This window comes from Anolis sagrei, chromosome 2 (genome assembly GCF_037176765.1).
Source record: "Anolis sagrei isolate rAnoSag1 chromosome 2, rAnoSag1.mat, whole genome shotgun sequence".
In the NCBI taxonomy this organism is placed as follows: domain Eukaryota; kingdom Metazoa; phylum Chordata; class Lepidosauria; order Squamata; family Dactyloidae; genus Anolis; species Anolis sagrei.
In genome coordinates this window covers 2,996,690-3,019,114 of record NC_090022.1, presented here as the reverse complement: position 1 = coordinate 3,019,114, position 22,425 = coordinate 2,996,690, and the positions used below count along the sequence as shown (strand labels likewise).

At 45.4% G+C, this 22,425-nt stretch overlaps 2 protein-coding genes across 2 annotated transcripts in view; both read right to left on the bottom strand.

Moving 5' to 3' along the window:
• The window catches only part of LOC132766310 (zinc finger protein 180-like), a 30,036-nt gene extending 10,851 nt beyond the window's left edge, over positions 1-19,185 (bottom strand). Inside the window, exon 1 of the mRNA XM_067463282.1 lies at positions 19,133-19,185. The gene's annotated coding sequence lies outside the window, so the exon portion shown is untranslated. The remainder of the gene's footprint in view (positions 1-19,132) is intronic.
• The window catches only part of LOC137095995 (zinc finger and SCAN domain-containing protein 2-like), a 49,181-nt gene continuing 31,404 nt past the window's right edge, over positions 4,649-22,425 (bottom strand). Inside the window, exon 2 of the mRNA XM_067463280.1 lies at positions 4,649-11,384. Within this exon, the coding sequence (XP_067319381.1) occupies positions 9,949-11,094 (1,146 nt within the window). The 5' untranslated portion in view covers positions 11,095-11,384 and the 3' untranslated portion in view covers positions 4,649-9,948. The remainder of the gene's footprint in view (positions 11,385-22,425) is intronic.

Genomic DNA, 22,425 nt, shown 5'->3' with positions numbered 1-22,425 from the left:
ATCACCCTGATTGCCCAGTGTCATTATTAGGAAGAGACATTTTGTCAAAATTAAGAGCACAAATCCAATTTTTAGACAATGGCCAAATGGAATTGACAATACCCATGGAAGAGGAATGGAGGCTCGGGCTCCCAGACTTGGAAAAACCGTTCGACTTGTTCGTGTCTGAAAAAGAAGGAGTGGCTATAGGGGTGCTTACCCAGACATTAGGATCATGGCAGAGACCAGTGGCTTATCTGTCAAAACAGTTAGACACGGTAGCACAGGGAATGCCGCCCTGTCTTCGTGCAGTGGCAGCAGCAGTAGATTTGATAAAAGAAGCAAGTAAATTGACTATAGGACAGCCACTGGCCGTCAAAGTACCACACCATGTAAAGGCGCTGTTAGACACCAAGGGACCGCGCTGGCTCACAAATGAGAGACTGACAAAATATGAGGGGGTGTTGTGTGATAACCCGATGGTGACCCTAGAAATTTGTGCCACCTTAAATCCGGCCACCTTGTTGCCTGCCCCAGGAGAGGAAACAGTCCACCAGTGCATTCAGGTGATGGAACAGGTATATTCCAGCCGACCTGACTTAAAGGACGTACCAATGTCCAAGGCAGACATGACCCTGTTCACGGATGGCAGTAGCTTCATGGAGAACGGTGAGAGGCGTGCAGGATATGCGGTGGTACAGGGGGGGGGAGAGATTCTGGAAGCAGAGTCGCTCCCCCCGGGAACCTCCGCTCAACGGGCTGAATTGATAGCCCTCACCAGAGCACTGCAGTTGGCAAAGGGAAAACGGGTCAATGTCTACACGGACTCAAAGTACGCCTTTACTACGCTCCATGCCCATGGAGCTTTGTACAAGGAGCGGGGACTCCTTACGTCGGCTGGAAAGGGCGTTAAAAATGCAGCTGAGATTGTGGCCCTCCTGGAGGCGGTATGGGACCCGGACAAAGTGGCTGTAATGCATTGCAAAGGACACCAAAGGGGAGAAGACCCAGTGACACAGGGTAATAGACTAGCTGATTTGGCCGCAAGAGAGGCAGCTAAGCACCCCCACAATAAGCAGCACCTGTTGGCTGTGACGGTAATAAGAGATCCCCCATTAGAAAAGTTTACATACACAAAAGAAGAGGAGAATTGGGCTTTGGGGGAAAAAGGAGAATGGAAGGGAGAGGTCATTGTGATGCCAGATAACCGCGTTTATGTCCCTAAGGATATGGCGTGGCACATAGTCCGACATATGCACTCCAACACACACCTGGGTAAGACAGCCTTAGCTAAGCTGCTAGAACGGCAAATGTACATTGATGGACTCCATAGCCTGACAGCAGCAGCAGCACACCGATGCTGGACATGCGCCAAGAATAATCCTCGAGAAGGACCCTTAAAGCCACCAGGAATTCAACACATAGGCAACGTCCCATTCGAGGCAATTTTGACTGATTTTACTGAGATGCCCCCGCAAAAGGGCTACAAATATTTGCTTGTTTTTGTGGACACCTACACCGGGTGGGTAGAGGCATACCCAACCCGAACTGAAAAGGCAGTAGAAGTTTCAAGAGCACTTTTGAAGGACATAATCCCCAGATTTGGAATACCATTAGAAATAGGGTCTGACAACGGTCCAGCTTATGTACACAAGGTGATTCAAGGACTGTGTCAAATATTGGGCACAAAATGGAAATTGCATTGCGCTTATAGGCCCCAGTCCTCAGCTAAAGTTGAGAGAATGAATCGGACTCTAAAGACTGCTATGTCAAAAATCTGTCAAGAGACAGGGCTGGGTTGGACTGTAATACTGCCCATGGTACTATTGAGAGTAAGGTGTACCCCTCACAAAAGAACAGGTCTGACCCCCTATGAGAGACTATATGGCAGACCACCATTAAATTTGAGGTCGATACTGGACAAAGGGGGAGACCAACATGTGATTGGAGATAAACAAACCATTCAACAAGTGCAAGCCCTGGCTGGACAGATAAAACAAATTGCACAATATACTTCAGAGTTAAATCCACCCTATCCTACCACACCTTTGCATTGTTTCTCGCCAGGTGACGAGGTGCTTGTGAAAGAGTGGAAGATTGACCCACTAGGACCTAAGTGGAGAGGGCCCTATACTGTGCTGATATCAACCCCTACTGCCATTAAAGTGAAGGAAGTTAAACCTTGGATACATTACACCCGTGCCAAGCTGGCACCCCCCATGTGGGAGATAAAAAAAGGCAGATCAGAGTGACCTGAGACTCAGGATCGTCCGGCAACTCCCTGAGGGGTCAACAAGGCCATGAAGCTGACCTCTTCGGGAACAACAGATCGTCGCAGGTCAAGTATGACGCAGTGTGGCCCAACGAAAGCCCTATCTTGGAAGTGGTGGATAGAGATTATAATAGGGAGGAGGGAAAGATGCCCTAGAAAACCAATAGGAGTTCGAACGGTTTTTGGATATATGATGCTTATAAACATGATCACTATGATACAGGGAAATTGGCTAAAAGAGCATGCTAGATTCATGTTTGATCAGCATGGAAAAGATGTGGCACTCCTATATGAACATCCAGAGAAAGTAGGTGACTTCTCTTTCCTCCCTACCCTAATAGCTGACCCCCAGGTGGTGCTCGGGGGGGGGGGGGGTTACAAGGAACTATTCAAAATCCCACCATATTTTCTCAGGTCCCCGATGGATTAAAACACATTAAATTTAGACGAATAAGATATACTGCCACCACGAGAGGAATGTGTTTTTGTTGTGCAAACAAGGGTACATGGAATCAAAAATGGAAAGGCTGGGAGCACAGAAAAGCCTTCCTAACAAGGTTGACAAATTACACTCACTGTCAGGACAAGTTTTATTTGTATGGAACCTATAACTCTACATATGTTAACAAACAAAATCTGGCCGACACGGACTGGAAGGAACTGTACCCTGAGTACCCACTGTTTGAGTCAAATTACACATCCCTGAGAAATGGAGGCAGTATTTGTTCAGGATGGCATATTAGAGATCCCAATATGTGGTTTTTCTTTGATAAATGGGCAACCAATTTTCATCCAGGAAGAAACCAGTGTGTTGGGGTAGGATACCTGACATTCCCTGTACGAGTCCTTAAACACCCTAGGAGGCTTCAGAGATCTTTGAAAGCCATAGCACCCCTAGGACCTGAGTGCTCAGACGAAGTGATTATAGACTCACAACTGTCCGAAACTGGAGGCTCAAGGATAGGAGGAGGATTAATAACAGGGCTCCTAACCCTCGGGTCCTATCCTGGAATAATGGCCCAAGAAAACAGAAAGAGTATCATGGGACTCACATGTAGATTAGAGAAAAGCATAAATGCCACAGGAAAAATAGTTAGACAATTACAATCAGAAATTGAAGAACTAAGCCAAATGGCAATGCAACACAAGCTAGCCCTAGATTATTTGTTGGCAACAAAAGGAGGATTCTGTTCTATAATAAAGGGCCAGTGCGTGGTCCAATTTCATAATCTGAACCAAACAATTGAAGATGATTTGGAAAAATTGCAAGAGTTAATAAATCATAACGTAAAGGAAGATGGATGGCAACCTTTCTCATGGTTAACGTCTCTGCTTCCTTCAGCATCATGGCTTAGAGAAATAATACTTGTGATTATGCTATGCGGTTTTGTCTTTTTGTTGCTAATGTGCTGTTTTCCAATTTTGCTTCAAGTTTGCCAGAGATATATGCATCAGGCAGCTTCGGTAAAAAAGATAGCTCTCATTAAAAGACATAATTGGAGAGATCCGTAATATCTAACCCTTGCTGATTTGCTCTCGCTTTTGTAAACCGCTTCGCAAAACAAAAACATGTGGGAATAAGGCAGAAAGGTACAGCTGTAGATATGCAGAAAGGTACAGCTATAGAAAAGGTAAAAAGCACAGCTTTAGTTTTACTAAAGCTGCCGGGGTTTGCATGTAGGAAAAGAGAACGGATGGACTTGACCATATATGGGAGACAAAGACAGACTCAAGATGAGTTTTTCGTGAAAGGGTGAAAAATCGGTCATGAGACTTGCCAACTTTGCAGAAAGGAAGTAGCCAAGGCTAAAGTTAGAACTTGCCAAGATCAGCAGATGTTTTCAGCTGTATTTTGCATGTCGGCATCTTGAGATGTTTCCAAGAAGGGGCTTGCTTATTGCGAAGCGAAACTTAAAAATGTATGAGCTAATTGCTTAATATAACTATAATATTGACAGCTTTCTTAACCAATGATTTAATCTTCGGGGCGGCTCTTAAAGCCGAACCCCTTTTGATGTATAAAAGGAACACTACCTTTGAAGCTGGTGGGCTTTCCCAGAGACGCCATTTGTTGTGTCGGAGAGCCACTAGCAGCTGCTATAAATAAACTTTGATATTCTTGCTGAACCCAGTTGGCTGTCTTTCCTGACTCATCTGCGTCCGCAATTTGAACTGAAACGAAGCATTTTGGCTGAGCCTCTGAGCAATTGCTCAGGGAAAGAAAAAGCCTGCTTCAAGTCGACTAAAACTTACCCGGATCTAGACCTCACGCTCCCATTGGGACAACCTAGAATCACACTGGTTTTTCTAAACTGATGTAGCACACTTTGATTAAAAAAACACACAATTTTTTTATCCAAAGACAAAAAAACAAAAAAAAAAGCATATTTACACAAATTACAATTTTGGTATTTAATGTTTTTTACACAAATTATAATTTTGGTACTTTAAAAAAAAGTACTACTTAACAAATGTAATGTGAAGGACACACACCTTGCACAATAAGAGCGAAACTATCACACAACAAACACTAGTCTATAAACCTCTCACTCACTACATGATTTTTATCTCTGTTCCTTTAAATGCTGTTCTATACTTCATCAATTTCGTTAATTTGTTCATCTCGACTGATGCATGTGAATCTTCATCAGCCGTTGTCACCATTCTTTGTCTTCCATTCTCTGCAATTAGGGAGATGTGTTGTGTATCCAAATGGACCCTTTGCCAAAGGTGGGGATTAAACAGTATAAAAGATAAAGCAAGAGATATCTATGTATCAATGTATAAGTGTTAAGTCATTCAATAACTAAACCAATTATAGCACTGAATAACACAATGCATATATTATATACAGTAAGATTATTATTGTCTCAACACCATGGGCTAAATCTATATAAACATCAATTATTCAATCAAGAAAAGCATCCACAATAAACATTAAACAATAAGTTCTCATTCACAACATGCTGTGAGTTCTCAACAGTTCCTCGTTATCACTTCTTTGGAAAGTTAACACTTATTTGCTATTTCATCAATTTAAGTTGATATCTGCCAAAGAATTAACAAACTAGATTCAAAAGGACAACAAAAGTAGATATGCTATAATAGCACCCAGTTACATTAACAACAATCATTGTGCAGAATTAAAACGCTTACTTTCTCCAGAGGAGTGAATGGCTCTGCTCTGCTCAAAGACTTCCCATAGCCATGAGTTTGCAGGTTTTTCAAGTGCGAGCAAAAACCCATGGAGAAGCCTCCCTTTATAAAGATACAGGTCAAATGCAGAAAACAAGAGGGATCTAATCTATCGTTTAATCCACCTGGGGAAACGGGATGTAACCTGAATATCCAAAAAGCCTCTCTCTGAATTAAAATTATTTGTAAGTCTTGGTGGGGTAGTGTGGTTACGTTTTCGAAAGCGCGAAATCTGAAGCTAGTGAGTGAATGGGATTTCTCACTGAAATAGGAATAAAGAGTTGAGCCAATGGTTTTATTTCTAATGCAGGATCTATGTTCAAGAATTCTAATTTTTAAAGGTCTGGAGGTCATGCCTACATATAGCAGTGAACATGGACATTGTATGACATACATCACTTACTCTGTATTGCAGTTGGTGAAACTACAAAGTTGTATGTTGAGTTGCATTGTGGGGGGTGAGAACTGTTTTACTTTAAGAGACTGAATGCAACATGCACAATGCCCACAACTCGTGTGGCCACTAAGACTAGATCTGCTGATAGTATAGGGGGTTGTGAAGTCAGATCTGATTATCATATCCCTAAGACTTTGGGTTCGTTTCTTGGCTATCATTGGTACATTCTTGCATTCTGGAGTGTCACTGACCAAGTGCTGGTGTTTTCTAATTCTTTTGGTGATGTGTGGAGAATATGGGGTTAACATAAGTGGCCATATAATATGGTTATTAGGTTTCCTCACCGTATCTCTTAGTAAATCATTTCTATCTGTGGACTTAACTTTTCTAATAGCAGTATTGATGATACTTGTGGGGTACCCTTTTTCTTTGAAATGTTTCTAAAAAGTAATGACCTCTGGTGTGACCTCCTCGTGTGTGTTTTCGTTTTAATCTCATAAGTGTGGCATAAGGTAAGTTGGTTTTTAAACTATGATGGTGGCATTTATTTATCATGTAGGAGCAAACCAAACAGCTGTATTGCATTAAAAAAAACAATCAAGCAAAGAAAAAACAAAGTACAAACTTGGCATTCTATTAAATGTCCTTTGATCAGTAGCTGGCCACTTGGGGGGACATGAGGGAAGGCTCCCCACAGGATTGCAAGACATCTGGGCGTCCTCTGGGCAATGTCTTCGTAGACGGCTAATTCTCTCATTCCAGAAGCAACTTGCAACATTATGGTGGTAGGTGTTGCAATGCATGATGGAATTTTATCCATGGGTTTTCTTATTGCCTTTCTTATATACCATGACCTCTAGAAAGTTTATATTTGTATGGCTATGGTTACCAGTGAATTTGGTGTTATCATGTCTTGTGTTGAGCCAAGTACTAAAGAAGATTGCAGATTCTTTTGATTTTCAAATTAAAAAAATATCGATAAACCTGCCATCGTATAGAATATCTGGTAAAAAAATGTTTTTTGTGTCATTTAGGATGTGGGTTTCTTCCAAATTTGAAATAAAAAGATTTCCCACTGAAGCGGCCAAAGGACTTCCCATTGCGACACCAAAAATCCGTAGATAGTATTGGGTTTTAGATCTGAAAAAATTATATTCCAGGACAATGTCTAACAAATCCATCAAAATATGAGAAGCTGGTGTTTGGGGCTCACGTATGTTTAGTAATTCCAAAATTATTGTTCTAGTTCGATCTAATGGTATGTTGGTATATAATGATGTTATATCCAGAGTCATTAAGATGGATTGTGGTGGTATGGTAAGGTCCTCTATGATCTTTATGAAATGTTTAGTATCTTTAATATAAGACTACATGAGGGGTACAAATGGTTGTAAATAATAACCCAAAAACCGCTCTAGGGGTTCCAGGATGGAGGAAGAGTCGGATACAATTCGTCTCCCTGGGGGAAATATGTTTCCTTTGTGTATTTTAGGTAGAACATAAAACACTGGAATTCTGGGATTCTTGTTTGGCAGAAATTCAAATTGCTGATCGGAGATGCATCCTCAAGTGAGTCCTTCTGTACATACTGTTCAGATTAAAAAACGTATTTTTTCTGTGGGATCCTTAGGGATAGATTTATAGAAAGAAGTGTCTCCTGGGTGTCTCTCTAACTCTTTGATGTAATCCGTTTCGTTTAATGGAACTATTGCTCCTCCTTTATCTGCCTTCTTCCAGATGTATCCTTTCATGTTGGCCAATCTTTTTATGGTATTCATTTTGATGGATGTCATGTTGGAACGGGTGTAAATTTTGTTCCGGGGCAGTCTGTCTATGTCTCTTTCAACCACCTTTTCAAATGCCCTGATGGTTATATTATCCGTGTGTGGGGAAAAATTAGTTTTGGGTTTAAAATCATTAAACAGCCTCAAATACAGAAAAGGGGTTCACTCTAAGCAGCGATAAGTACACACAAAGCAAGACTCATGGTCTCGCGTTCCAGAGCCCTCCCGGTATAAAGCCTGAGGTTTAGTAAACAAACACAAGATAAACCCAGACCATATTTACTTACAAGTCTTCAGTCTGGCTTTTTTACAGTGTCAGAAATGAATAGAGAACATACTGCAAGTCGCTTCTGGTGTGAGAGAACTGGACGTCTACAAAGACATTGCCCAGGGAATGCCCAAATGTGTTCCCATCTTGCTGGGAGGCTTCTCTCGTGTCACTGCACGGGGAAGCTAGGGCTGACAGATAGGAGCTCTCTCTGTCTCGCGGATTCAATCCACCAAACTTCAAGTTGTGGCAGCCATTAGCAGAAAATAAAATAATAATAAAGGGAAATCACAATAATTTAGAATAAAATAGAAGATTTAAGTTCTCACCTGATCCTTTGAAAGGAAAAGACCATTTCTAAAGAGGGAACTTCCTCATGCCTGAGAAACCTACAGATGTTATTGATCGTCACTGGACCTTGGTCAGTCAGAAGTGTTTGCTGTAGCCGATGTTTACTTAGATATGAAGTCAACAAGAGAAGTTTGGCAGGACAAAGAGATCAACAGTATAGAGCCAAGACTTGGAACATCTAAGGTCAAATGGTGAGAGAACGCCATCCTCTGACCACTTAACGTAAATAGCAGGCAATTTCAGAAAAGCTTTATCCTAAGTAATTTCCTTCATGATCTTCATATTAAGAAATACGTTATAATGAAGTTATAAGGCTGAATTAACTAAAGGAGATTGCCTTGATCAAATCTTATGTTATAAGCATATAAAAGTTATAAGTCAATTAGAGATTTAAGGCATTACACTTATAAGTGTCATCTTAGGGTAACGGGTGAAGGTTGGGATAAGTTACATAATCAAGCAGATGTTTGGGTTCACAACGTGGCTGCCAAGACCTGATAAAGATGTTTTTGGCAACTATATATGGAAACGCCTATTAATGATTGTATTGTGTAAATGTCGGACTCTTTCTGCGCATGTGTGGAAAGGTTAATATTATGCTATAAATACTGAAGCCATTCAGACCTCCAAGGTGTCAGCCCCTTGTTTGCTGTAAACCCTATACTCTGCAGAGATAGGAATAAATGCCTGGAAATCAGACATGCTGTCTCTCCATCTTCTTCCTTCTCCAAAAGCACTCTAACGTATATTCCACAACAAAGTCAGCAGTTCAGCCAGCACAAGGGTTTAACCCATTGCACCAGTCCTGGTAAAATAATACAATTGCAGCAACACAGTCGGAGTAACAATGAAGACAAGTTAATTAAGGTCAGGAGTCCAATTGTAGAGCACTGCAGATCCAGGTCAGGAGCAAGAAGAAAGGTTACAGTCCCAGAGTCACATGCCAGGAGTTCATTCAACAGAGCTGATAAAATAACAAGAGTACAAACCGAATTCAGAGTCCCAAAGTCAAGCCAGAAAGTCAGGCATACAAACAACGTCCTGGTTCATAAATGAAACCGGAAGTCAGTCCAGAACTATTCAGGATACAACAAAGTCCAGAAAAGGGTGGCAGGTACATGGTTGGAGGCCAAAATTCTAACCGAGGGGAAACAGAGCCAAGACGCGAGACGAGGGTATGAAGAGATGACATTGTTTGCTACCAAAGAGCTCTTCTTTTTCAGAACCCTTTTCTCCAGAGACCTCAGCTGCTGCTCCTTTCAGCAAACCTCCACAGATCACCCTAGAAGCCTGGGATGGGTTTCTTATGGAGGAGGCTAGGGGAACCCCTTCGGAGCTTGCTGCAATACGGAGAAAAATCCCCTTCTGAGTGAGACCTGCTCCCAGTAGCCATCGACCAAGGCCACACAAACTAGTCCATGGTAGAGAGAGAGAGAGAGAGAGAGAAAGCCAGGTGCCAGCCTTCCTCTTTCCTTCCAATATTTTTTGAAAGAGAGCTCAGAAACTGAAGGCAGGTCTCCTCTAGCGGCGCATGAGTTCTGTGATGTTGATTGTATGCTGAACATCCTCTAAAGCTCTTCCCACATTCCGTGCATTTATACGGCTTCTCTACTATGTGGCTCCTTTGAAAGCAATGTAGATAGATTTGGAAGGAATCGAGATAGTTACTCTGACTGAAACTTTCTCCACATTCTATGCACTTCTATGGCTTCTGTACTGAGTGAGTCATTTGGTGGGAACGTAGATTGCCACTGCGACTGAAGCTTTCTCCACATTCCATACATTTATATGGCTTCTCACCTGTGTGGATCCTGTGATGGGAACGTAGAGTGCCACTCTGACTGAAACTCTTTCCACATTCCATACATTTATATGGCTTCGCCCCTGTGTGGATCCCTTGATGGGAACGTAGAGTGCCACTCTCACTGAAGCTCTTTCCACATTCCATACATTTATGTGGCTTCTCACCTGTGTGGATCCTTTGATGGGAACGTAGAGTGCAACTGTGACTGAAGCTCTTTCCACATTCCATACATTTATGTGGCTTCTCCCCTGTGTGGATCCTTTGATGGGAACGTAGATTGCCACTCTCACTGAAGCTCTTTCCACATTCCATACATTTATATGGCTTCTCCCCTGTGTGGATCCTTTGATGGGAACGTAGAGTGCCACTCTGACTGAAGCTCTTTCCACATTCCATACATTTATATGGCTTCGCCCCTGTGTGGATCCTTTGATGGGAACGTACATGGCCACTGCGACTGAAGCTCTTTCCACATTCCATACATTTATATGGCTTCTCCCCTGTGTGGATCCTTAGATGGGACCGTAGATGGCCACTCTGACTGAAGCTTTCTCCACATTCCATGCATTTATATGGCTTCTCCCCTGTGTGGATCCTTTGATGGGACCGTAGACGGCCACTCAGACTGAATCTTTCTCCACATTCCATACATTTATATGGCTTCTCCCCTGTGTGGATCCTTTGATGGGACCGTAGATGGCCACTCTGACTGAAGCTTTCTCCACATTCCATGCATTTATATGGCTTCTCCCCTGTGTGGATCCTTTGATGGGACCGTAGAGTGCCACTCAGACTGAAGCTCTTTCCACATTCTATGCATATATGTGGCTTCTCCCCTGTGTGGATCCTTTGATGGGAACGCAGACTATCACTTTGACTGAAGCTTTCTCCACATTCCATGCATTGATACGGCTTCTCCCCTGTGTGGGTCCGTTCATGTACAGTAAGAGAACTTTCCCAATCAAATTGTTTTCCACACTCCATACACTGATGTAACTTCTCCCCTGTGTCTGATCTAGGATAGGGAGGTAGAGTGCTTGCCATTTTTTAACATTTATAATTCAAATATGATGCCAGGGGTTCACAGATATAACCTCCTGAACAGCGGTTTTTGTATTGCTGTAGCCTTCTGCTTGCTTTCCCAAGCCTCTCTTTTTACAGCAAAATCTTATTTCTTCTCTTAACTGCACAGGAATGTAACTTCAAATATATTTCTCTAGTACTTATTTTTTCTTGTTGTCATTGCTGTGTATCTTGAAGTCACTTTGAAGTTACAGCACTCCTCAGGCCAAGCTCTCACAAGGCGTTCTTCGCAGAACTTGTTCCGAAGTTACCTGCCAGAGAAATGAGAGGGAAATCTCTTCAGGAGTTGAACAGGGAAAGATCTCATGGAACACGAAGAGGAAGTCTAGTGCTGTAGCAAACCAAGAGGAAGAGGGAAGCTGCCCATTGCCTGGTGACACTTGGCAAACTACGAACAATCCTTCCTCAGGTACAAAGGGGACAGGCACAAAGATTCTCTGTGTGCGATTTCTTACACTGCCAGGTGTTCAGGGAGGGGCCTTTCGAATCCTCAGCCAGGGGGGTCCTGGGCCTCTCTCAACTACAAACTCTAGAGTCCTGCAGGAAAGAGACACAGGACTTCAAAGGGGAAGCACGCTCTTCTCCTCCTTGGAAGGCCAGACTCATAACGTTTCTGAGGCTGCAGGGATTCTTCCTCCGCGTGGCTTTTTGGGCCTTCTCCTTTTGAGTCCACCCTCCCCTCCTTTCTTTGCAGCCCCCCCTGCCCTCCTCTTCCTGCCTCCCGAAGGCACTGACATCCTTCCCGCCCTTCCTTTGCTCATGAATGGGGAGCGGTGGATGTGTTGCCGACACCCCAGGCTTCACGGATTACCTCCAGTTTTGCAGTGTGGTGTGTCTGTTTTGAAAAATGTGTTTCTTTAAAACACGAGCTTCTGTTCCCGAAACACAATTGTTTAGGTTTTACTATTTTTCATTTTATGAGTTATAATTGATTTTAAAAGGATGGCAAGATAATGCAGACCTGGAGACTGGGATTGCACCAACCTCTGCACCAGGAGGGCTTTGGAGAGGAGGGCAGCACATCATGGGGAGACCGCAGAAGAGAAGGCCCTCCTGGTTTCCATTGGTGCTCATACTTATACAGACTTCATTTCCATGTAACATTGCTTCTAGCTGCACCCTCATTTTTTGTACATCCTTTTCTTAAAAAGTGAGTGAGGGAAAAAGAAAAATAGGGGGGAAGATAGGTGACCTCTGGTCTCTCCCAATCTAGTCTCAAAGAAAGCTAAGATCATACGCTTCACCTTCTAGACCTCTCTATATTTACTCTTTTCTCATATTTAAATTATATTTTCCTGTTCAATCCTTTTTCCAGAAATCATTTCCTCACCTCTGATGTCCCTTAACAGTATTGTAAGCAGTTTTATCAATACAAGAGGCGAGAGCGGGCATCCCTGCGGGGTCCCTGTTTGAATTTCCCACGGCTTGCCTAGGCTTCCCTTTGCAATCCCTTGTGCCGTCTGTCTAGTGCCGTGGCTCCCAACCTTTTTTGGGACCAGGGGCCACTTTGGCCAGGGACCCCTCTCCAACATTAGGACCCAAAGGGTTACGAATCAGTTTGTGGTCAACATTAGATTTGGTTTGGTTATTTGGGGTGCTGATTCAGAAAACTGCACTGGAGAGAACACATCAGCTCTACTTTCGGACACAGAACAACATATGCCACCCAGGATTCACCATCCGCTTGTCACAAGAAATATAACGTGCAGATTTGATATGATATCTGGTTTGAATGAAACTGAATGAAAGAATGAATGAATGAGAGTGAATAATTTTGAAGACACCAAAATCATTAACTACCTAGGGCAACAGACACGATGGCTCTGGAACGTCCCCTCTCAAGTAGCCGAGCCAAACCTGCTCCTTGGCAGCCATGAAGCAGATGAAGAGAAGACTCAAGTGCGTGTGGCATTCAGAGCCTAGCAAGTCAAATCCACAAGGTCTAGATACTAAACTGAATTAAATACAGAATTCTTAAAAACGAATTGGTTGAACCTGGCTCAATCCCTCTTCAAGGGGCTCAAAATGGGGGACAATTTTCAGGAACTCAAGGAAAGGGATGGTTCCCAGAGCGAAGCGCAAACAAGGCTGTCATAGAATCAAAGAGTTGGAAGAGACCTCCTGGGCCATCTAGTCCAACCCCATTCTGCCAAGAAGCAGGAAAATTGCATTCAAATCTCCCCTGACAGATGGCCATCCAGCCTCTGTTTAAAAGCCTCCAAAGAAGGAGCCTCCACCACACTCCGGGGCAGAGAGTTCCACTGCTGAACAGCTCTCACAGTCAGGAAGTTCTTCCTCATGTTCAAATGGAATCTCCTCTCTTGTAGTTTGAAGCCATTGTTCCATTGCGTCCTAGTCTCCAGGGAAGCAGAAAACAAGCTTGCTCCCTCCTCCTCCCTGTGGCTTCCTCTCACATATTTATACATGGCTATCATATCTCCTCTGAGCCTTCTCTTCTTCAGGCTAAACATGCCCAGCTCCTTAAGCCGCTCCCCATAGGGCTTGTTCTCTCATTTTAGTCGCCCTCCTCTGGACACATTCCAGCTGTCTTTGGATGTCAAAATGTAATAAGAAATTGAATGTGCAAATTTGATAAATGTGAATTTAATATGATGTGCGGGAATGAATGGAAGGATGTATGAATGGAGTTAATGATTTTGGAGACATCAGTATAATATTAAGGCCTGCAATCACTAACTACCTGCTTGCTGGACTTGCTAAGGAGAAACCCTGATAAGAACTGGGAGAGGGATAAAGGAAATGTTTGCAACCTTCCTTATGTTGAGAAGAAAGTCAACACAAGCCTTGTGTTTATCAACACCAATCAAGAAGATCAACACTGAGATGGAAGCCAGGACGGAAGATGTCTATCGTTAATTTACAACTTTGGGACGACATCGACAGAATATGCCTATAAAAGACTCAGCCTAATAATGCTCAAAGTGTGACAGACAGAGACACTGTTCACCCGCCATGCTCTGCTCCATGGGAAGGACAGAGGTGGTGTATTCGGAGAGTGGCAGATCTGCTATGGGAAAGCATGATTCTGGTCACTTTGGGGCTTCTCTCTCAAGGGAAGAGGAAGAAGGAAGGCGCTTTTGGAGTCTTAGATTTTGTGCAGGGAGTCCGGTCCTGTTGTATGGAAAACAGAGATCTGGTCCTTGGCATTGTTCTTAGGGAAGAAGCTTTGGCATTTTGAAGTTATGGCGTTATGGAAGCCATGGAACTATGCGTTGGCAGGCTGCAGGAAAGCAGGGTCTGGCTTAAGAAGTGCTCCTCCAAGGAGGGAGAAAAGGATATGGTAATATTTGGATGCATGTGGATGAATGCGTGTACATGTGGGTGTGAGTGTTGAGTGAAAATGCAATTCCCCTTTGTTTGTTTGTTAACCAATGTAATTGTACATCCAATGTAGTTGCATAGGATCTGTATGTCTGTTTGTCCAATGTCAATTCTTTGTCCAAATGTTTTCTGTAATCTGATATACCTTCTCACACTGGAAATTGCAACACAAAGAACATATGTGAACCTATGTGAAGTTATTGAAAAGTTATTCATGACAAAAGCATCCAAAAAATTATTCTGCATGTTGTTCAAGCAATTTGACAGCGCAAACCTCCTCCAAACTCTGCCAGCCTCACTCCCAGGGCGCCTGGCATCCCTAAAGCACACATTGGACGGAAACGAGCACATTTCAAAACATATCAAAACATAGCGTGCAACCGGCGCCATGCAAGTGCCCTGATTTTCCTTGACACACACACACACCTATCTATCTATGAACATGTTGTTCCGGTAAATCCTTGCAGGACACAAGTATGTGTGTGAAGACAAACCTTATTGTTTGTAATTACCTTGTTCAGGGACTAAGTAGGTCAAGCAGCAATCTTGTGCCATGCCCAAGGAGCTAAAACTGTTTGTGTTTATGGAATACATTGTGGTGGGTGTTGGTGTTCTGGTGAGCTGCTGCTGGAGTTGTGTTTCACCAGTGTGGAGTTATAGCAGGAGATGCTGAGGGTGAAATAGCTATTTCCTTCAGGTTGTTTTGATTTCCCATTTGCTGCTTAGAAGATGCTTTGTTTTATGCATATTAGAAAGACTGTGTAAACATGTTGCACTGCTGTTTCTGTGTGCTGCATTGCCAGTTTTGTTTCATCTCTGCAAATATTAGAGAGTAAAGATTTTCTGTTTATCTTGGCTATTGCTCTGAGAATATTTTGCACCTGGGTTTTTGGGCATTAGGATGCTGGAATCAAACACTAGCTGCGTAACATGTTTGAAGGGAGGAGGAGAAAGAGAAGGGAAGGAAGGGATGAAGGGCAGAAGGAAGAGTGGAAGGGAGGGAGGAGGAGCAGAAGTGTGGAAGGCAGGCAGGGATGAAGAAAGGGATGAAGGAAAGGAGGAGGGAGGGAGAGAAGGGAAGAAGGGAGGAATGAAGCAAGGAAGGAGGGAGAAAAGGGAAGAAAGGGAGGAGGGAAGGGAGCAAGGAAGGAAGCGATGAAGGGAGGAATGAAGTAAGGAAGGAGGGAGAGAAGGAAGGGAGGAAAGAAGGAAAGGAGATGCCAATGACACAAATAGTGCAAGCCTCACTCCCAGAGGAGCTGGCATCCCTAAACCACACTTTGAAAAAAGCACATTTCAAAACATAGTGCATGACCCGATTTTCCTTGACACACACATCCATCCATCTATATGATTGTATGAAGGGAGGGAGCGAGGGAGGGAGAGAAGGGAAGAAAGGGAGCAAGGAAGGGAGCAAGGAAGGAAGAGATGAAGAGAGGAATGAAGTAAGGAAGGAGGGAGAGAAGGAAGAAAGGGAGGGAGGGGGAGAAGGGAAGAAAGGGATGAAAGAAGAGAGCAAAGAAGGAAGAGCGGAAGGGATACAAGGTGGAATGAAGTAAGGAAGGAGGGAGAGCAGGAAGAAGGGGAGGGAGGAAGGGAGAAAAGGGAAGAACGGGATGAAGGAAGGGAGCAAGGAAGGAAGAGCAGAAGGAAGAGAAGGATGAAAGGATGAAGGGAAGAATGAAGTAAAGAAGGAGGGAGAGAAGGAAGAAAGGAAGGGAGGGAGAGAAAGGGATGAAGGAAGGAAGCAGGGAAGGAAGAGTGGAAAGATGGGATGAAGAGAGGAATGAAGTTAGGAAGGAGGGAGAGAAAGAAGAAAGGAATGAAGGAAGGCAGCAAGGAAAGAAGAGTGGAAGGAAGAGTGGAAGGAAGAGAGGAAGGAAGGAAGGGAGGGAGGGAGGGAGGGAGGGAGGGAGGGAGGGAGGAAACAAGGGAGCAAAGACAGAAGAGCGGAAGGAAGAGAGGAAGGGAGGGATGAAGGGAGGAATGAAGTAAGGAAGGAGTGAGATCAAATATTGGAAGAGAGATAAAACTGAATGAATGGGAGAAGCTATGGACTAAAAAGATCAAATATACCTATTCGACAGATTTAAAGGAGAACCTGATCAAGATGATTAGAAGAAAGGAAACATCCAGATTACGATAGAAGTGGAAAGGAAACACTTACTAAAGGCAAAATGGAATAGAGGAACAGTTGATAAGTGGAGAAGAAGATTTTAAGTCGTGGGGAATCCCCTCACCTCACTTCCCTACGTCTCTCCCCCCCTTTTTTTCTTCTCCTACTCTCTTACCCCTCCCAAACATGACCCCACTCCCCTGCCTTGATTTTGTGTATAAAAAAAGAGAAAATGTATTGTGTGTGTGTGTATATATATAAGGAGTGAGAGAAGGAAGAAAGGGAGACAAGCAGCGCCAGCCTCCCTTCCAGGGCACCTGGCTTCCCTAAAGCTCACTCTGGAAGGAAAGGAGCCCTTTCAAAACAGTGTGTGGCCAGCCTTGAGTTTCCTTGACACGCACATCTGTCTGTCTGTCTGTCTGTCTGTCCATCTGTGACGATGTATAATTTTATTCCTTTGGTTATGTGTTGTTTAAACAGTAGTTAATGAATGGTAAGTATGTGGGATTATGTGGTGGAGGCTTGGCTTGGGCTGAGTTTTCGTAGCAACGGGGGTGGAGCCAACTGTCTCTTAACTGCGCAGCCCTTTAAAATAGGGAGTTCGAGAGAGTCAGAGGAGGAGTGAGGAACAGAACCTGTCAGGAATAAGTACTTAAGAAAATGAGTTAGGAATTCCTGTTTAAGAAACAGTTAGTTAGGAATCTGCGTGTGAATAGAAGAAGTTAAGAATCCCTGTCTGAGAGAGACAGTGGGGAATCTCTGGTTGAGAGAAGAGTTATTGAATATGGCTCAAGTTTAAAGGAAAATAAGTTAGAGCCAGGTGGCTTAAATTACAGTATAATTCTGCCAGAGAGTATAAAGGAAAGTAACATATTTGTTGGTGTGGCGGATTGAAGGTTTAAAAAGGAAAAGTAACTAAGTGCATGAATCATAGAATCATAGAATTGGAAGAGACCTCCTGGGCCATCCAGTCCAACCCCATTCTGCCAAGAAGCAGGAATATTGCATTCAAATCACCCCTGACAGATGGCCATCCAGCCTCTGTTTAAAAGCTTCCAAAGAAGGAGCCTCCACCACACTCAGGGGCAGAGAGTTCCACTGCTGAACGGCTCTCACAGTCAGGAAGTTCTTCCTCGTGTTCAGATGGAATCTCCTCTCTTGGAGTTTGAAGCCATTCCTCCATTGCGTCCTAGTCTCCAGGGAAGCAGAAAACAAGCTTGCTCCCTCCTCCTCCTCCCCCCTGTGGCTTCCTCTCACATATTTATACAATGACATTGAATGTAAGCCTTACGAATGTAACAAACTAACGATTGTACTCACAAATGTTTGGAACCTAAAGTTATAAATAAACTGTGTTACTTTGTTATACAGAAGTGTGTTTCAGTGCCTGTACAAAGGTTATATTGCACACAGCAGAAAGTCACAGCAAGCATAAAGGAAGAACCGGAATCCTTATCAGAATAAAGAGGTTTTCCTTAAATAACGTAATAGCCTCCCTTCCTCGCGACAATACAAATTTGGTGGCAGTCACCTCATCCCTCCTTCACAAATTGATGGTAGTAATATTCCTTGCTCCTTCACACCATCTCTGTCTGTCTGCCTGCATCGGGGTGTGTTTGTGGGCGAGGGATTCCCGACCGGCTCCCCCTTCCAGAGCCCACGGGGACCCCACTGGCGAGGGACCAGGACCCCCCCCCCCATTCCCCGCTCCCTCAGGACCCCCTTTGCGCCCAGGTGAAAGAGGGAGGGAAGGAGGAAAGACACAGACTAGCCTGGGATCTGGACCACAGCCTCATCCAAGGACTCCTCCACCCAATCCACACACCTGGCCCTCTCCCTCCCGGGTTGGGCTTCTGTTCTGCTCCCAATTCAGTCTCCCTCCCCCCCCCCACCACCACCACAATGGAAGGGAGATGTTGCCTCTAAGCTGGGAAGTGTCCAGAGGAGGGCGACTCAAAGGACCCAGGGTCTGGGGAACAAGCCCCATGAGGAGCGGCTGAAAGAGCTGCAGGGCATGTTTAGCCTGAAGAAGAGAAGGCGGAGAGGAGACATGATGGGGGCCATGGATAATTATGTATCCCACCCCCTTCTGTCAAGCAGGAAGGCACCACCCGATCCCTCCTCCTCCTCACAGATGGCCATCCAGCCTCCGCTCAAAATCTCCAGAGAAGGAAGGAAGGAAGGGAGGGAGGGAGGCCTTGACACGCCCATCTGCCTGCCTATCTCTCTCTCTCTGCCTGCCTGCCTGGAGGTGTGTTTGTGGGCGAGGGATTCCCGACCGGCTCCCTCTTCCAGAGCCCACTGGCGAGGGACCAGGACCCCCCCATCCCAGGCTGAGCACAGGCCTCAGGCCTCCCTCCCTCCTTGGGCCTACCTCTTCCTCTTCTCTGAGGGAATCCCAGGAGGAAGAGGCCCGGCCACGAGCAGGCCACCCAATAGTCTCCGAAGAGTCTCCTGCTCCTCCCTCCTTCCTTCCTTCCCTCCCACACTCGCGAGTAGGCCTCCCTTCCACTCCCACGCGAGAGGATCCCACTCATCCACCTGGGAAGAAGCCTGGCTGCCTCTCCATCGGCTAGGCCCAACCGGAAGAAGCGCCGCTCCTACTTCCGCCCGCGGAGGACTCCCCCCCTTCCCTCTGTCTCCAATGGAGTGCCCGTGACGTCATCCCGGAGGCCTACTTCCGCCCGGCGCTGTCATGGCGGGAGGAGGAGGAGGCGTGTGTGCCCAAAGAGGGGCGGGGCTTGGCCTTAAAGGAGCCGCACTGCAGGAAGGAGGCTGGGAGGCAGACACACACTGCAGTTCCTCCCGAAGAGGCCTGGCCTCTCTCTCCTTCCTGGCCCAGCCTGGGGAGGGGTCCCTGCGGAGGGAGAGGGGGGGAGGGGGGAGGGGGGCTGGCCATGCTGGGGGCGCCGGAGAGGCCAGGGCCCGGACAGGGGGGGTTGGGACCTCAGGGAGGGAGGGAGGCTCCTCTCTCTCTCTCTCTCTCTCTCTCTCTCTCTCTGGGGGGGGGGGGGGGGCAATGGTTCAGAAACTCTCCTAAACACAACATGCATCCCTGGGTTGTTGCTGTGAATGGTTTTCCGGGCTGCCTGGCCAGGTTCCAGAAGCACTCTCTCCTGACACTTCCCCTCCATCTCTCTCTGGCTGAAGGCATCCTCAGAAGTTGGGAGGGAGGCCTGTGGGAATCGGGGAATCGTGTGGGGTCTACATACATCCCTGTGGAGGGATACCCAGGTGGGAGGAAGGAAGGAAGAACTCTTGTCTGTTTCAATTGACCACCTTCATTACCATTGAATGGCCTTGCAGGTCCAAAGCCTGGCTGCTTCCTGCCTGGCTTCCCACAGTTATATTAACCCCACTTGCCTGCTTTCCCACAGGCCTCACCCCTCCGAGGATGCCTGCCATAGAGAGGTGTGGGCGGGAATGCTTCTGGAACACGGCCACACAGCCCAGAAGACTCACAGCAACACAGAGATTCCGGCCATGAAAGCCTTCGACAACAAAATGCAGAGAATCAATAGTTGTTAGTGTGAAAACTCGGTGAATGCCAAACCCAGAGACTCCGTGGCCAGGACTGGGGTTTCCTCTGGATGAGAAGAGGCCTCTCCCTTTCCAGGAGACCTTCTCTCGTGGCCTGGCCAGGCTCTGAGTGCTCAGGAGGCGAGGAAGGGGATGCGGGGAGAGACCCAGGGCCCAGAGTCCCACCATTTGGAAGCCCCTGAAAGCCTCAGGAGGAGATACCTGGCAAGGGAACCCCAAACCTTTCACAAATGTATTGAATTCTATTTTGGGGTCTGCTGTATTCAGAGTGTCTCCAATGTATGGTGAAGGCCCCTGGTCCCCTTCCCTTCTATGTACATCCAACCCTGGGAACGGAGAGTCCTCTACCCTCAGTAAACATCCCTCTAGCGATCTCCCAGCCTAGACATGGAATCCCTCTTGTGTGAGAGTGACAGATAGACAATACCTTTATCAGCAGGGCAGTTTTGCACTGTTTACCTGGCCAGATGTGTCCAGAGTTTTAGGATTCCCACAGATGAAAAGGCTAAGCAAAGATGAATAAATTAGCCTTTTGAATGGGTACCTGGCCGGCATTATCAGCTTTTGTTTTCTGTGCCTAGCACTGTTGTCTTCTTCAGAATTAGACATTAAGTCAATCAGGGAATCACCTGCACACCCACGCCATCTCCCTCCTCTGTTTTGCCCCCTCCGCAGGGTGTCCTCACAACGGAATGGACCTTTAAACCCTCCAAGAATTGGCCATTCTTCCTGCCATGGGAACCTCTCCTTCCCATTGTGATGCCAATGGAACCTCCACCAATCATGGCGCGGATCCTAGCTGGCTCATATCATAACCCATCAGGAGGGAGGCATGGAAGGTCTGAATAGCTGCGAAAGCGTATTGAAAGTCATGATTTTCTCTGTGAAGTTATGCTTGTACATCGAGTGGTATCCATTTTGGCCACATTGTGATGAACCTCTGTTGTTGGCCTTCAAACCTCTATAACATGTTCCCTGTCCTGGCCGATCTGATTTAGTGGAACCTCACCAGGTACCTAAGATTATTGGGCGCTGTTTAAAGAATAAGTAATTGTTTTATATGCTTGTGGTTTTCTCTTTTCTTGTATTGTACGTTTATTGTTTGCGTTTGTCCAGGCACATTGTGGCATATGTAAGCCACCCAAAGTCCTTTCGGGGAGATGGAAGCGGGGTACAAAAATAAAGTTATTATTATGGACCCGCTCTATGTGGCTTCTACTGAGATCACTACAAAAGGAGAGGAAGTGGGAGTCCCAGGAAAAGGACGTCCCTCCTCAGGAGGCCCAAAACAACCCAAATTCCCCAAATCTCTAAACAACCAGATCTCTCTTTACCTGGCCTCTCTCCAAGACTCCTGAGGTCTTCCTGTGGGGAGGGATTATTTATTTATTTTGGTTGCTTCTACCCGCCCTTCTCACCCCGAAGGGGACTCAGGACAGCTTACAAAAACAGGGCACAATTCGATGCCCGTATCACAAACAATAGTAAAACAAAACAACATCAATTAACAATTAAACATTTCTTACATTACTACCATAAAACCAGTACAAACCAGTTTCTTCTCATTGACGCTCAACGTTCGCTAGCTCATAGTTCAATTTCCAATTCCACAGTTGTCAGTCCTGTTAGTCCCATTCGTCTGGTTACCCTTATCTAGGAGTCAGATTGCCCAAAAGCCTGGTCCCAAAGCCACGTCTATACCTTCCTCCTGAAGGAGAGGAGGGATGTTGAAGCCCTAATTTCCCCCGGGAGTGAGTTCCACAGGTGAGGGGCCACCACTGAGAAGGCCCTGCTCCTCGTCCCCACCAACCTCACTTGTGATAGCGGTGGAGTCGAGAGCAAGGCCCCCTCAGATGATCTCAAATTCCGAGGTGGGACCTAGAAGGAGATACGTTCAGACAGATACACTGGACCGGAACAGTACAGGCCCAGTTTTTATTGTGCCTTAGCGGACTGTTCATTGCTTGTTGTTTTAGATTGCTTTAATTGTTTTAATTTGACTAGGTTTTGTATTGTTGTATTGTTTGTTGAGGCCTTGGCCGCCTCGAGTCCTGCGGGAGATGCTAGCGGAGTACAAATAAAGTTTAATAATAATAATAATAATAATAATAATAATAATAATAATAATACAGGGTTTTGTAGGTCAAAACCAGCACCTTGAATTGTGCTCGGAACTGAATCGGCAGCCAGTGGAGCTGACATAGCAGGGGGGTGGTGTGCTCCCTGTATGCCGCTCCGGTGAGCAATCTGGCTGCCACTCGCTGGACCAGTTGAAGTTTCCAAACAGTCTTCAA